The sequence below is a fragment of the Schistocerca nitens genome, chromosome 5 (genome assembly GCF_023898315.1).
Source record: "Schistocerca nitens isolate TAMUIC-IGC-003100 chromosome 5, iqSchNite1.1, whole genome shotgun sequence".
NCBI classification, from domain to species: Eukaryota; Metazoa; Arthropoda; class Insecta; order Orthoptera; family Acrididae; genus Schistocerca; species Schistocerca nitens.
Window position 1 is genome coordinate 436,565,625 of NC_064618.1, and position 14,164 is coordinate 436,579,788.

General features: G+C 39.2%; 1 protein-coding gene across 1 annotated transcript in view; it reads left to right on the forward strand.

Annotated features, from left to right (window-relative positions):
* LOC126260508 (PHD finger protein rhinoceros) overlaps window positions 1-13,827 on the forward strand; it is a 244,715-nt gene extending 230,888 nt beyond the window's left edge. Inside the window, exon 19 of the mRNA XM_049957839.1 lies at window positions 9,582-13,827. Within this exon, the coding sequence (XP_049813796.1) occupies window positions 9,582-10,820 (1,239 nt within the window). The 3' untranslated portion in view covers window positions 10,821-13,827. The remainder of the gene's footprint in view (window positions 1-9,581) is intronic.
* The last annotated feature ends 337 nt before the right edge of the window (window positions 13,828-14,164 follow it).

Genomic DNA, 14,164 nt, shown 5'->3' on the forward strand with positions numbered 1-14,164 from the left:
TAAATAGCAGCAGACAATTAGAAATGAAACCTTTTGAATTTCCAATATGTGCTGCACTTATTCTTCTTCGTCTGCCAATCAGAGCTGTCATATTGTCACTGATGGTACCTTCTGTTCAGCTTCTTTTTAAACTGTGTCCCGCGTTCACCCACGTTTCACCAAGCCAAACAATATCATCAAAATTTGTCCCTACTAATTCTCCAACTAAGTGGCATCACCAGGCTGCAATATCTTGGTGTTCCATTAATAACTTATGCCCATAAATGGAGTTATAGCAGAATCCTAACATTTTCACAACTCGTAACATGGGTGATTTACTACCCTGAAACAGATCAGCTGCTACAAGGGTAGCACATTGCTTTTTGAATGTCAGATAACCCATCCTTGAAAAATAGGCATATATCTGACAATGAATTGCATCTTCCTGAAAAGACTCAAGATTTATGACCCTCTTCTCGAGGCCCCTCATCTTCCCAAGTGTCTCCAATTCAGAAGGTTCATCTGATTTTTCTTTCACAAATTTCTTGTTGCAGATTCCTATCATTGATCGTTCATTGATTTGTAGAGCAGATGCAGTTCGTTTCTCCATTTCTTCGAAAGGAAGTATAGGCGCTCCTGACTCAGTTACTGACTGTGTCCTCTTTGTTGTTACTTTATAAGTAGACCTATAATTTTTGCCTGTAAAAAGGTACAGTATTTAAGATGTAAAATGTTCTAAAACAGGTGCCAATTATAATTGTAGATTTTTTTTTTCTTAGAGAGAGAGACTGATTGTGTTTGTATTCACTCAGCTAATATTTTAGAATAGAAAACGAATGTTCTGTGTCAACAGACAGAAAAGATTCTTTTCCCTCCCCACCCCCTCCCCTTCATTCAGTATTCTTGTTCATTTCTACAGCAGAAGTTATGTTAAGCTTTAGTTGAGTTTCTGTTTTCTAATACCTTGAGGTACTTCCTACATGTCTGTCAAGAAGGACATAGTCATTTTCCTTTCACAGTCTTGTCCAGTTTGAGCTTCTGCTCAGCCTCCAGTGAACTTACCACCACCAATCCCTTAAACTCTAATGTTCTTTCTTTTGATACATTATGCGAAGGTTTTGGGAAGGCATAGCCTGTGGCATGTCCGACAAGACAGACACCGCTTTGTGATACAGCGGCTCTAGACATTGGTTGCAATTGGACATTGAGATAAATTCAATGCTGACAAGTGAAAATTTGTGCCGGACCAGGACTCGTTACTGGATTTCCTGCTTTAAGCGAGTGATCGCCTTAACATTATTGGTCATTGGGACACACTTCCCATCCGACCCAAATTCTCAGCTCGTCACAAGCTGCCCTGTCACAAGCTCTGTACATAACCCCTTTGCTTGCAGTTTTGGTCGAGTCTCACAAGAGTTTGGACACGGTGTACATCCACACTGAAATTACTGTGAGCCATACATGTTCAACTTTCTCTTATTACCTCTGTTTCTCTTGACTGAAAGCTTATTTTGTGACAGTCTTTTTGTTGTGCCTGTCTGCGACTCAGCATCTCTGCTATATGGTGAGTAGCAACTGTCCATTTCATAATATTCATACATATTACTATATACATGTGTGGTGTCTGTTCTGTCGGACATGTCTGAGCAATGGGGTTAATGGACACTGTACGCTGTTAGTGTAAGTCAAGAATTTTCGTTGGATGGGAATAGTGTCGGATGGCCTAGGCGGTTAAGGTGACCACTTGCACAAAGCGGAAAAACCAGATTCAGTCCAGGTCCAGCACAAATTTTCGCTTGTCAGTGTTGAATTTATTTCAATGCACAGTTGTGGTCACTGTCTTAATTTCTCTTAAAGTAATTTTTATGTCTCTCCACAGCCTGATTCTTCTCATATATTGTGGAGAGTTTTTTTTTTCTCTTAAGCAGTTGTATTAAATACTCCAGTGACTATTTCCTGAATGGTGCCTCCAGAGGGCAATAGTGAGTATCTTTAAACGTGAACATTTTTCAAATTTATGTTTAGTTCAGGTTTTAGGAAAAGACCTGCACAGAGCCATGTTTTGAAATTATCTTTTATTTCTTTATTAAACAGTGCCACAGGTTACCCCAAAGTTGTAACACAATACAGACAGCATACTAATATACATAAATTCAACTGATGATGGAAATTTAAAGCTTTGAAACACATTGTGGAAATAAATTATACAGTAACTGGTCACAGTAAACTTGTTCTTTCATTTGATTCAATAGTGAGTGTTTTGACATTGGTCTGTTGTGAACTAAAGATATATGTTGTGCCATAAATGAAATCCGTACCTCTTCGCTTACAAAACCAACATCATACACCCATATAATATCGAAGCACATGTGAGTCTGTATCTCAAATGGAATGCAGTAGAGCAGGGAAAGTGTGGAGTCCAAATGTACCATAGATTCGGGGCTTCAAACTTCCTCCAGTATAGTTTTACACTGCAGCAGAATATATGTCATTATAAGTAAAACTAAGAAAACAACTGAAATATGAAGAAACTTTCATCATCATAAAATATCTGTAGAGCTCATGGCAATGAGAACTTGACAGTAGTTGCAACAAAAGTGACTTGATACATCAGAACACACCGAGCGAGGTGGCGCAGTGGTTAGTACACTGGACTCGCATTCGGGAGGACGACGGTTCAATCCCGCGTCCGGCCATCCTGATTTAGGTTTTCCGTGATTTCCCTAAATCGCTCCAGGCAAATGTCGGTATGGTTCCTTTGAAAGGAAACGGCCGACTCCCTTCCCTGTCCTTCCCTAAACCGATGAGATCGATGACCTCACAGTTTGGTCTCTTCCCCCAAAACAACCCAAACCAACCCATCAGAACACAACTAGGTACAATGACATGTAAACTGTCCAGTAGATACTTGGAATCTTAGAATGGTCTGTAAGCATAGTGGTCTGTTTGTATGGCCAGCTATATTAACCGGCTACAGTTTAGGTGGCTTTTCACTTGTTCATGCCTCCTGTGACATACATAAGTTCATAACGTCGTTCACAATACACACTGGACCATGTCCAAACTTAAAAAAATTTCGAAAGCGGCAGTTCAATGCTACTATCTAGCTGTTGTTTTTGTAACTGGAGTGACTAAAACAGGAGACCACCAAAGGATGGATTTTGTCCATAAGTAAAATGAGTACTGCAAAAGTGATTATGAGCTAAACGAATGTATAATGAGCCCAAGCCACTAAAAATAGTGAGAAGGGCTACACATAAATAAAATATCCGTAGATGAATTGGATTCACCAAATAAGAGGTGGTCCTCGTGAATGGCCAGAGGAGGTGTGGTGTACTGATGATCAACGGCAAACTCTCATTTGATCTAATTAATACTTCTTCATGGTATGGAAGTTCTGGCAGAAATTAAATAATTTAGGAGTAAAGATAATAACTCCCCAAATAATATTAGGCATTGATTCGTCAACCAGGGGATTCGTCTGAAAGCTAACAAAGTTTTCATTCTTGTTTGTGCCTGTTAATGACTCAACACTTCTGCTATTCACTAAGTTTTTGCCCTTACCCCTAAATTATTTATAACTATTCTCACTTTGTTCTCAATGGAAAATCAACTGAATATGTGGAGAGTAGAGATTTCCAAAAACTAACTTAACTAGACTATCTGCCATATCCATAATAAAGAATAGCTAGGACTGATCTTTTGTAATATTCTGTCAGTCATGTGATTGCATTTTAGGATCTGGTCATCACATAGAGTTACAGTGATGTTTCAGGTAATGCCAGCATTCAGACTTCGTACTTAAGAAAATTCCTTGAACCTAAACCATTCTTGTAGTTTGTAGGGTCTAATTATTATTTACTAAACATGTTTGGCTAGATTCCACGTTTTCCCTGTCATTAGATCTCAGTGTAATACTGTCCCTGTGGCTAGTTTCAGGGTACAGCTTCACTCTCATACCATCCTCATGTGGCATTATTGAGCACTTAAATAATTTATTTACCAAGAGAGGTATAACATTCCACTCTCCACCATTCAAAGCTAAAATCTATCAACTTCTTGTAGTGGTAAATGAACCTACTGCTACCAGTTATCTTGCTGTCTGTGAAATCACGAAGTCCATATTCTGGCCAGTGTTGACATATTTTAGTCAACTGGTGTACATGTCAGTGAGGAGTTTAATTACAGTGTGTGACCTAAACAACATAGGTATGTAAAATAAAATGGGCAGTGGATACAAGTTTACAACATGCTTCTTAGTGATTGGGACAATTCTACACTGAAGCACCAAAGAAACAGGTATAGGCATGTGTATTCAAATGCAGAGATACGTAAACAGGCAGAATACGGCGTTGTCATTGGCAACACCTATATAAGACGACAAGTGTCTGACGCAGTTGTTATATCAGTTACTGCTGTTGCAATGGCAGGTTACCAAGTTTGAATGTGATGTTATAGTCGGCACACAAGCGTTGGGATACAGCATCTCCGAGGTAGCAATGAAGTGGGGATTTTCCCATACAATCATTCCAAGAGTGTACCGTGAAATCAGGAATCCGGTAAAACATCAAATCTCCAACATTGCTGCGGCCGGAAAAAGATCCTGCAAGAACGGGACCAACAATAACTGAAGATAAATGTTCAACTTGACAGAAGTGCAACCCTTTGCAAATTGCTGCAGATTTCAATGCTGGGCCATCCACAAGTGCCAGCATGTGAACCATTCAACGAGATATCATCGATATGAGCTTTTGGAGCCGGAAGCCCACTCGTGTATCCTTTATGACTGCACGACATGAAGTTTTACGCCTCAACTGGGCCCGTCAGCACCAATATTGGACTGGTGATGACTGGAAGTATGTTGCCTGGTCGGACTAGTCTCATTTCAAATTTTATCGAGCAGATGGACATGTACAGGTATGGAGACAACCTCATGAATCCAGGGACCCTGCATGTAAGCAGGAGACTGTTCAAGCTGGTGGAGGCTCTGTAATGATGTAGGGTGTGTGCAGTTGGAGTGATGTGGGACCCCTGATAAGTCTAGATATGACTCTGACAGGTGACACGTACATAAGCATCCTGTCTGATCACCTGCATCCATTCCTGTGCATTGTACATTCCAACAGACTTGGGCAGTTCGAGCAGGACAGTGTGACACTCCACAAGTCCAGAATAGCTACAGAGTGGTTCCAGGAACACTCTTCTGAGTTTAAACATTTCCACTGGCTACCAGACTCCCCAGATATGAACATTATTGAGCGTATCTGGGATGCCTTGCAATGTGCAGTTCAGAAGAGATTTCCACCCCCTTGTTCTGTTGTGGATTATGGACAGCCCTGCAGGATTCATGGTGTCACTTCCCTCCAGCACAACTTCAGACATTAGTTGACAGCATGCCATGTCATGTTGTGGCACTTCTGTGTGCTCGTGGGGGCCCTACACGATATTAGGCAGGTGTACCAGTTTCTTTGGCTCTTCCGTGTATAAAGTATGGGTGAAATGAGGAAGCCTCAGCAGTATTTATATGGACTGGATGAATGAGATAGTATGGGAAACTGAGATGCTATTGAGTACTAAGCCTGTAAATATTAACCTAAGAATAGATGTGTTAGTATCACAGTATAGTTTGCATGGGATGAGGTCTTATGTGTCGAAACTGTTCAAAGTATGGTCATGTCTAATAGAGACATTTGTGTTCTATTTTGCCCACTTGAAATGTACAGGTTGTTCATACTTAAAGTTCCAGTTTCAAAATGCTGTAGAAAGAGAATCACTGCTCAGAATGATGTCAAATTTGAACAGCATATTATTGATGCAAGGAGCAATGCCATGGAACAAAAGAAATTGTACCAGAATTTTAACAATAGATGCCACTGTAAGCATCTTAATATAAATGGGGGCAGCTACAAATGATGAAAATGGCAGATGAATTGTGATGTAATGGCTGTGGTTTGAGTTGCACATTACACTGTCTGTACTGTTTGTTCAATGTGCATGACTACACGAGTTTGGCAGTCAATCATGACAAGGTCGCACCACATTGGATGGAGAAAATCAATTTTTAATTGTCCTAAGGCCAAAAAATGCATAAAAAGCAAAATGACATCAGTTTTGAATTGTTCTGGGGCCAAAAGCAGCATAAAAAGCAAATGACATTGGTTTCTAATTGTCATGAGACTGGCACAATATGTTCAATATGCTGTCCACTGTTTCCTGCCACAAGTTGTAAACAAGAAGCAGCACATTTCACAACAGATGTGTCGGGGTCACACTCAGGGTGCGCTCCATAATGCTTGCTTTCATTTCAGCTATGTTTGTAATTAGAGTACTGACCACAACATCTTTCAGATAATCCCACAGCCAGAAGTCAGACAGATTAAAAGCAGCTGATCTGGATGTACAGGCGAGGGAAACGACAGCTGATAATTCTAGTAATTCCAAAATGCCTCTGCAGCTGCTGGTTCGCTGGCTGTGCAGTATGGGGAGGAGTGTCATCTTACATAAAAATGATACTACCAACGTATCTATGCTGTTAAAGGGCTGGAATTATGGTTCGCAAAAGACTCTCATAGCATTTACCCATGACACTACAGGTAACGGTGCCCATTGGACTCATCTCCTTGAAAAAATACAGCCCTACAATAAACAATGCCATCACTACACACCACACAGTCACATTCGCAGGCACTTTTTATGTGCGTGCGGATTTTCTGTTGCCCATATTCTGCAGTTTTGCATATTGACATGTCATTGGAGACGGAAATGGGCTTTGTCTGTGCACAGAATGTTTTATGACCATTCATTGTCCACTTCCACATGAGCAAGAAATTCCAGAGTGAAAATTTGTCTTGCTAGCAGGTCAGCAGGAAGTAATTCCTGGACATATGGGTTATTCTGTACGGATAGCAATGCAGGATGTTTCGTAGGATTTTATGCACCGTGCTTGCAGGCATGTCGAGTGTTGGGGACAATTCCCTGTGCACTGGATGTTCATATACCATCATTCGACCTCTCGTGCAATGCTGTGGCCACATCTTAAACAGGCACTGGATCAACTGCTTTCCTCCTCCTGCCACATTGCACTTCAAAAGAACCTTTCTTTTCAAATTTTGTAATCTTTTCTCCAGCTCCTTACCATATTTTGGAACTGGTGCCTTTTTTGTCACAATGACTGTCCAGAATGTCTGCAGGGCTACTGGCTTTACCAACAGCATGCTATCCTTCCTGGAGACAGCCATGTTGGGTGTCTCAGGCACAAACTGAGGAAGAACACTGTGCCACATTTCTATTGGTATACATATTCTGACACTTAAAGTGCCACCTATTGCTAAATTTTCATTAATCATCCCCACCCCTTCCCAAGTTATGATTTTCTTTGCATCAATAACATACTGTTCAAATTTTCAGGCTTCATAATATGATAAAATTACTCTTCACTGCTGTAGTCATTGATCAATAAAATATTAGTGAAGAACTGCTAGGAAATGTAAGATAATAAATATGTTGTAACTAATGAAACTTTGTGCCAGATCTGGACCCCAAATCTGGATTTCCTGCAAATCTGAGTTCAATTTCCAGTCTGGCACAAATTATCATTAGTTGCAACATATTAATATATTTATTGATGGTATTGTATCTTTGACAGTGCCACAGAGAATCTAATTTATATTCTCAAAACAGAAGAAAAAACGTGCTTGTAAAAATCAGTTAATACATTTATGATATGTTTCTCTTACTGTGATACTCTGTTAGCTTGAGTAGTAACAACTGTTTTCATGGAAAATGTTAATGGAAGTTGCAGCCTACTTCAAATTTATTTTATAACCCCTTTTCCACCAATTTCCATCTTGCATGTTTTACAGAATCAAAAACATCAAATATCCAATTGACTGCTGTACTAGAAATATCATTTCTTAAATGCAGAAGAAATTTGTAGAAGCTCTTCCTCTTTTGCCAGAGTAAATATTTAGTGGGCAATTTGTTTAACAGTTATTAAACATGACACCAAAGAATCAGAAAATTGACTAGATATTGTAGGTTATCAGATACCACCAGATCAGTAAACCAACCTGGGACCTTGCCATTCACAGGCAACGCTTTTATCGATTGAGCTATTCAAGCACAACTAATGACCCACCTTTTATTGCAGTAGTACTAGCCCCAGAAGCTGTGCAGGAGAATTTCCGTGACGTTTGGAAATTAGGAAAAAGGTACTAGCGGAAGTATGGGTGTGAGTTTTGCATCGTGTGTAGATAGCTCAGTCTGTAGGAGCATTGCCGACAAAAGGCAAAGTTCCAGGTTCTGAGCCACAGTTCACAATGCCATTTTAATATGCCAAGAACTTTCAGTGCAAACTCCAATGCAAAGTGAAAGAATCAATCTGTATTCGTTCAATTATTAACTCTTGAGCTTTTTGTAATGTGAATGTTCGCACGGTTCACTTGGTACACATGTAAAGAATAGCTATCTTTATAGTACCAAGGGAAACATATATGAGCAAAATCACAATTTAATCTTAAACAATAGAAAATGTTCGATGGAATATTAACAATATTATGAAAATGTTACATTGTTACTCACCATATAGCGGAGATGCTGCGTTGCAGATATGCATATCAGAATGTCCGTCAAACAAGTAAGCTTTCAGCCAAAAAGGCCTTCATTGGAATTAGACAAAACAGACACACACACACACACACACACACACACACACACACACACACACACACACACACACACACACCCACACCCACACACACACACACAAACGCACTCTCTCTCTCTCTCTCTCTCTCTCTCTCTCTGGCCGCCGCGGCCAGTCTGCCTTGGCAGCCAGAGGCGGTGTGTTTGCACCTGTGTGTGTGTGTGTGTGTGTGTGTGTGTGTTGTCTACTTTCAGTGAAGGCCTTTTTGGCCTAAAGTTTATTGTTTTACAGTCTTTTTGTTTTGCATGTGTGCAACTTTGCATCTCCACTATATGATGACTAGCAATTTATCCTTTTCGTAGCATTGAACCCAGATCTTACTTTAAAAATAAACCTCGCATTATATCACTCTGTTGCTACATGCAAGTGTTATCCCACAATAATGACCCACTAGAAATATTAAACAGCCCATTTCTATCAGGTCTCTGCCCATCACTTATTGCATTACTAATTATCTCGTAGATAACTGCCTGATTGCTTGATTGTGCTGATAGGTCAGAAACTTTGTCATTTTCTTGCATGGATTGTAAATTTTTTCTCACATAGCTTGCAGTTTATTTTATATTACTGCTGCTGATTTGGATGTATGACAACACAACTTAATACTGTGATATCTAAAGCAATAATGAAGGAATAGGTACCAACTTGCAATTGTAAAACAACAGTGAACAATAAAAAACATGTTATTTTTGATTGGCACACTTTGTACAAAGGCGTGCTTGCTTGAGGGTTAAAGAGGATGCTGTCCAATCAAAAAAAGTATTAAGTATTGAGACACAGCACGCACATTTAATGGTGTGGTAAATACTGATTTGTTGAAGAATTACATAGTGCAGAACTTCATTTAATTGTTGTTTATGCCTGAATTGTTACTAAAATTGCAAAACACATCTTACAGGGACCATTCTTGGACGCAAATTATGCAACATCAACTCCTTTGTCGCGGCCTGCACCAGTGTTGGACTCCTCTGCTTCACTGACTGCTGGTTTGGCTGGTCAGTCTGCTGGTTCTGTACCGCCAGGGTCACAGACTTCTTCAGCTGGAACATCCAGTTTGCGCCGTATGCGCAAGAAGGAGCTACTGCGTCAATACTGGACCCAAGAGCGCAATCTGGATGAACCTGGAGGCGGTGGTCCTGAGCCAGGACCAGAACCTGGTCCTCCTGCCAATCCACCACAGCGAGCTGTTATTTCCATACCAAAAGCTGTTGCATCCATGACATCAATTCCTACACGTGAAGACTATAAGGCAGTTGTCGATGCTGCTGCGAATATGGAGCGCAAACGGCGTGGTGGGAAGGGCACAGGAACACCGTTGCAAGGCCCATACGATGACATCAGTATTGGACCAGGTGCCGACCGTCGCGGTATAGCCCTTTCTGCTCCTGCCGTTCGACGTCGTGGTCGTCCTCCGAAAGCGCCACCACCTGCGCTTGCTGCAATAGCCCCTGTTCAGCCACCCACTCTGCGGATAAAAATAGGATCTGCAGGGAATGCCGGGGTTGTTTCTGCGGCTACAGCGGCTGGTTCTGACGGCGAGGAGAAACGACTTCGCATTCGCCCACCAAAGAAGAGGTTAGCACCAACTAACAATGCAGCACCTTCTGTAGAGGAGCTCAAACGAGAAAGCATGAAGTTCCGACGACGCATTATGCAGGACTTCGATCAAGAAGAGAAGAAGGAAGGCAAGAGGCGACGACAGCAACAGTCACAGCAACCACTTGCCGTTCATGAGGTCCATTTGGTGCCTCAAGAAGATGAGGTAGCACCCAAGATTGTGATTCGTATAAAAAATCAACGCACGACAGATGTAACACCATTGTTACCACAGTTAGAATCGCGCAATCCTGGTGATGTGCCACAGTCAGTACCTGTAGATCTTACTGAACCTCCAGCAGATGCAAGTGTCCCTTCTGTAGAGGGAGATTTGACCAAAACAGTGGAACGAACAGTTCAACCTCCATCTGCTGCCCCAGCAACAGCCCCCGACCCTCCCGCTCCTCCAGATGTTCGGACGTCTAAAGTGAGTCCCATAAGGTTAAAGCTAGCGCGTTGTCAAGAAGGTTATGTGATGAAAAGTGCACCAGTGACTTTAACAGAAAATAGTGAGGGTGGGACTGGCTGTGAAGTAAGGTGATGAACACTTACACCCGGCCCAGGCAATGGACCATGTACGCGGGCACGTGCATTGGCCACTTTCAGCATCTGAAGATTTCCTCCTCCTTTTTTATTGTTACAAAAGTGTGAGGGAGAATGGTCAGCTGGTACATACCAATAGATGGAATACTGATGTAAGGATTTAAAGAAAAGTCTTCTACAAATTCTCTTCTTTGATAAACTCATTACTTTAATCATTGAGTTGTGCAGCACAACTTTTGTTTCAACTGTGTATTCCTTTCACACTGTATTTATGGAAATGAAATTTCAGATGCTGAATCTGGTATGCAGTTTGTTTATCTTTCAAACAGTTGTGTGCAAGAACAACATACATCTAGACTGCACTTTGCCTGTGTGTCGGTGTGTAGAGTTACATGCGTAGTATTTATTGTTAATGACTTTGTTAAATATACTTTTTTTACTTTTTAACGTTGGATGTGGCAGCAAGGGACAGGTGTGATAGCTGTGGACCTCTATCACTTAGTTTGACCCACCGGAGGTGAAAGCTGCCGCGGACTAAATGGACGGCATTTTAACAGCTTTCCAGTCCAGTAGTGTTTTGCCAAGTGTTTTAAATTAATCTAAAATCAGAGTTTCCCTTTTGTTTTATTTCTCATGTTGTTGGTATATAAAAAGAATGTGTGATGAGCTATTTAAACTCTTTTTAGATTGTCTTGTATATTTGCACAGTGTATAGTCAGCTTTAGTACAGGAAGCAGTTAGTGTACAAAAGTCAATTACTGATTTAAGACTTGATTAATATTTTTGTACATATAAGTGTTGAAATGTATTATAGCAGTTTATTTGTAAGTTCATATTTTATTTGAAGTATATGGTTTGCAGAAATTGTTAAAGAATTATTTTTTTTATTTTATGTACCTTTAAATTGCTTTTTATAAAAGTTTACAGTAAACACATTTTCAATCACAAGTTTAATAAGTGAACTGAACAAACTCTCTTTAAAGGGTTGTGACCTGTGCATTGCCGCCGTATCATCATACTAGAAAAAGATGTAAGAACAGTGTTGGAACCTAATTATTCGTAGGATGCAAATGCATGTAATGTAGTTTAAAATGCATCTCACTTTGCTGATCTAAAAGTTGCCATTTTTTTATCTGAAACTGTGTACCTGTTTCTAGAGTCAAGTGAGAACTTAAGTGTTGTACTCAATTTTTACATAAAGAATGAAATAGTAGAGCTCTTTAACAGCAAAAGTGCCACGTATTTGCTGCTATTATATAAAGTGTTTTTATTCAGGATTGTTGTAAAAGACAACATTTTTAGCTCCTGTGATGGCTTCTAAAAATATATCTTGGCCAAATGGCTGAGATTCAGATTTTAGAAGGTAAAAAGTGTTAACGAGGTCATGCAGACATCTTTTGGATTTGTGTATGTACCTCATCCTGCAATAATATAATATTTTGTTGTTTTGTGTGTACAATCAAGGTGCTTAGAATTCAAATCTGATATCAAAAAGAATTCAGAGGTATTTTTAAAAATTGATACGTCTCTAATGATTCGGGTGCAATACATGATTTTCATTTGTTAAAACAAATTAAGTATTACAGATGTGAAAGCATTTTACTAGACCATACTCTCAGTCTTAATTGAAATAGTGCAACCCCAGCAGTATACTGACCTTTTGTATTTTATTTATATTTGCGAATATGGTGTAATATCCAGTCATTAATTTATAACAGTGAGTTTATAGTAGCATTAATCTCTTGAACTCAAAGAATCACACAGTTGTTACTGGGAGAAACTTTTCCATTGAAGCACAAGGCACATATTTTCTATTTTATGACAAAAATCTACTTCCGTACTCTATCTCTTTGTGCACTGTAGTAATATTATATTTTGAGAGTCTGATACGTGTTTAACATTTGCATGATTTTTAGGCTGTTGATCTGTTCTTTTGTTCTAAACCATTGTAAAAGTTAGCCGATATTCCTTTTTCCTTCCAATATTGTGTATAGGTTTTGTGATTGAGATACAGTGTACAAACCATAATTGTTTTGTACAGAGAATATTTGTTTTAATTATTTTTCTCATAATTATAAATAAAGGTATATGTTGTTGTAAATAATGTACAAGTGATGCTGGTCCTGTAAGATATGGTGTTGTAATGTGCACATAGTTGCAATGTGAAATACAAATCTTTTTTTAGAATGAGAAAACGAATGGTATGCATATTTAATATGTTGTCACCACCCTTTTTAAAATGAACTCAACCTGCCATCATTGGTTTTGTGTTTTGCTGTGCAATATTACTAAATAAAATATTCTCTGTGCCAGAGATTAAAAGGCAGTCATTAAAGGCTGTGCATTCAGTGAACAATAGTGAAAGGTAATAAAGTCTCACTTTCTGAAAGATAAATTTATATCTCATCACATTAAAATATATGTACCTGCCTCATCATAAGTATCATGTATGTTTCTTGGTTTTATTACTTGTCATCCATATTCTGCAGCATCTCTTAGATGTACTATAAGAAACTGACACGAGATTCATCACATATGAAGAACATTCATCAGGATTCAGTTTACCTCATCAGAATCACATTAATGACTGCTATAAATGAAGTGAATCTGTGATCTGTAGTATGTAGGTGTTCACTAGCCTTTTACTATAGCATTTATTAAACATAGTTATATAAATTTGTACTTTGACAGTGGTGTTGCGCTACCATTACACTGTATAATTCAGAAACTCTTGCAACAGAACACTGAATAAATATCTGAATTATAATGAAACTTCCCTACCTCACAGTTTTTGTTGTTTATTCGTGAGTTGCTCTCGGAAACAAATTAGTAGCTAGCTTGTTTCTTTGAAGCTTGATAATAAGTGATTTGAGTCTCATTATGATGATCATCTATATTTTTATTTGCCCTTTTAATGAGGGAGGTATAATAATGGAAACTTACTTACCAATTCTTTTCTCTTTTTTTTACTATAGTGTGCATGCTAATGATGTTATTGACTTCGTCACATGGCTGGTGTAGCAAGAATAAGTTATTAAACACTTTTTGTTAATATACAGAATGATGTATTGCTGTCTGTTTTTGTCCCCTTGCTAGATAATATCAGTATTTTCCAAACATTCTGAGGACATTGTGATGTACTGTAACTATTTTGCTCAGTATGATCTTTTACCATAACTTGTGAGAGTTTCATTGCATATAGACTTATTGCAGGTGTGCTGTATCTCTCTCTCTCTCTCTCTCTCTCTCTCTCTCTCTCTCTGTGTGTGTGTGTGTGTGTGTGTGTGTGTGTGTGTGTGTGTGTGTTTCCACTGCCTTTTTTATCTGCCCAGTTACATATAT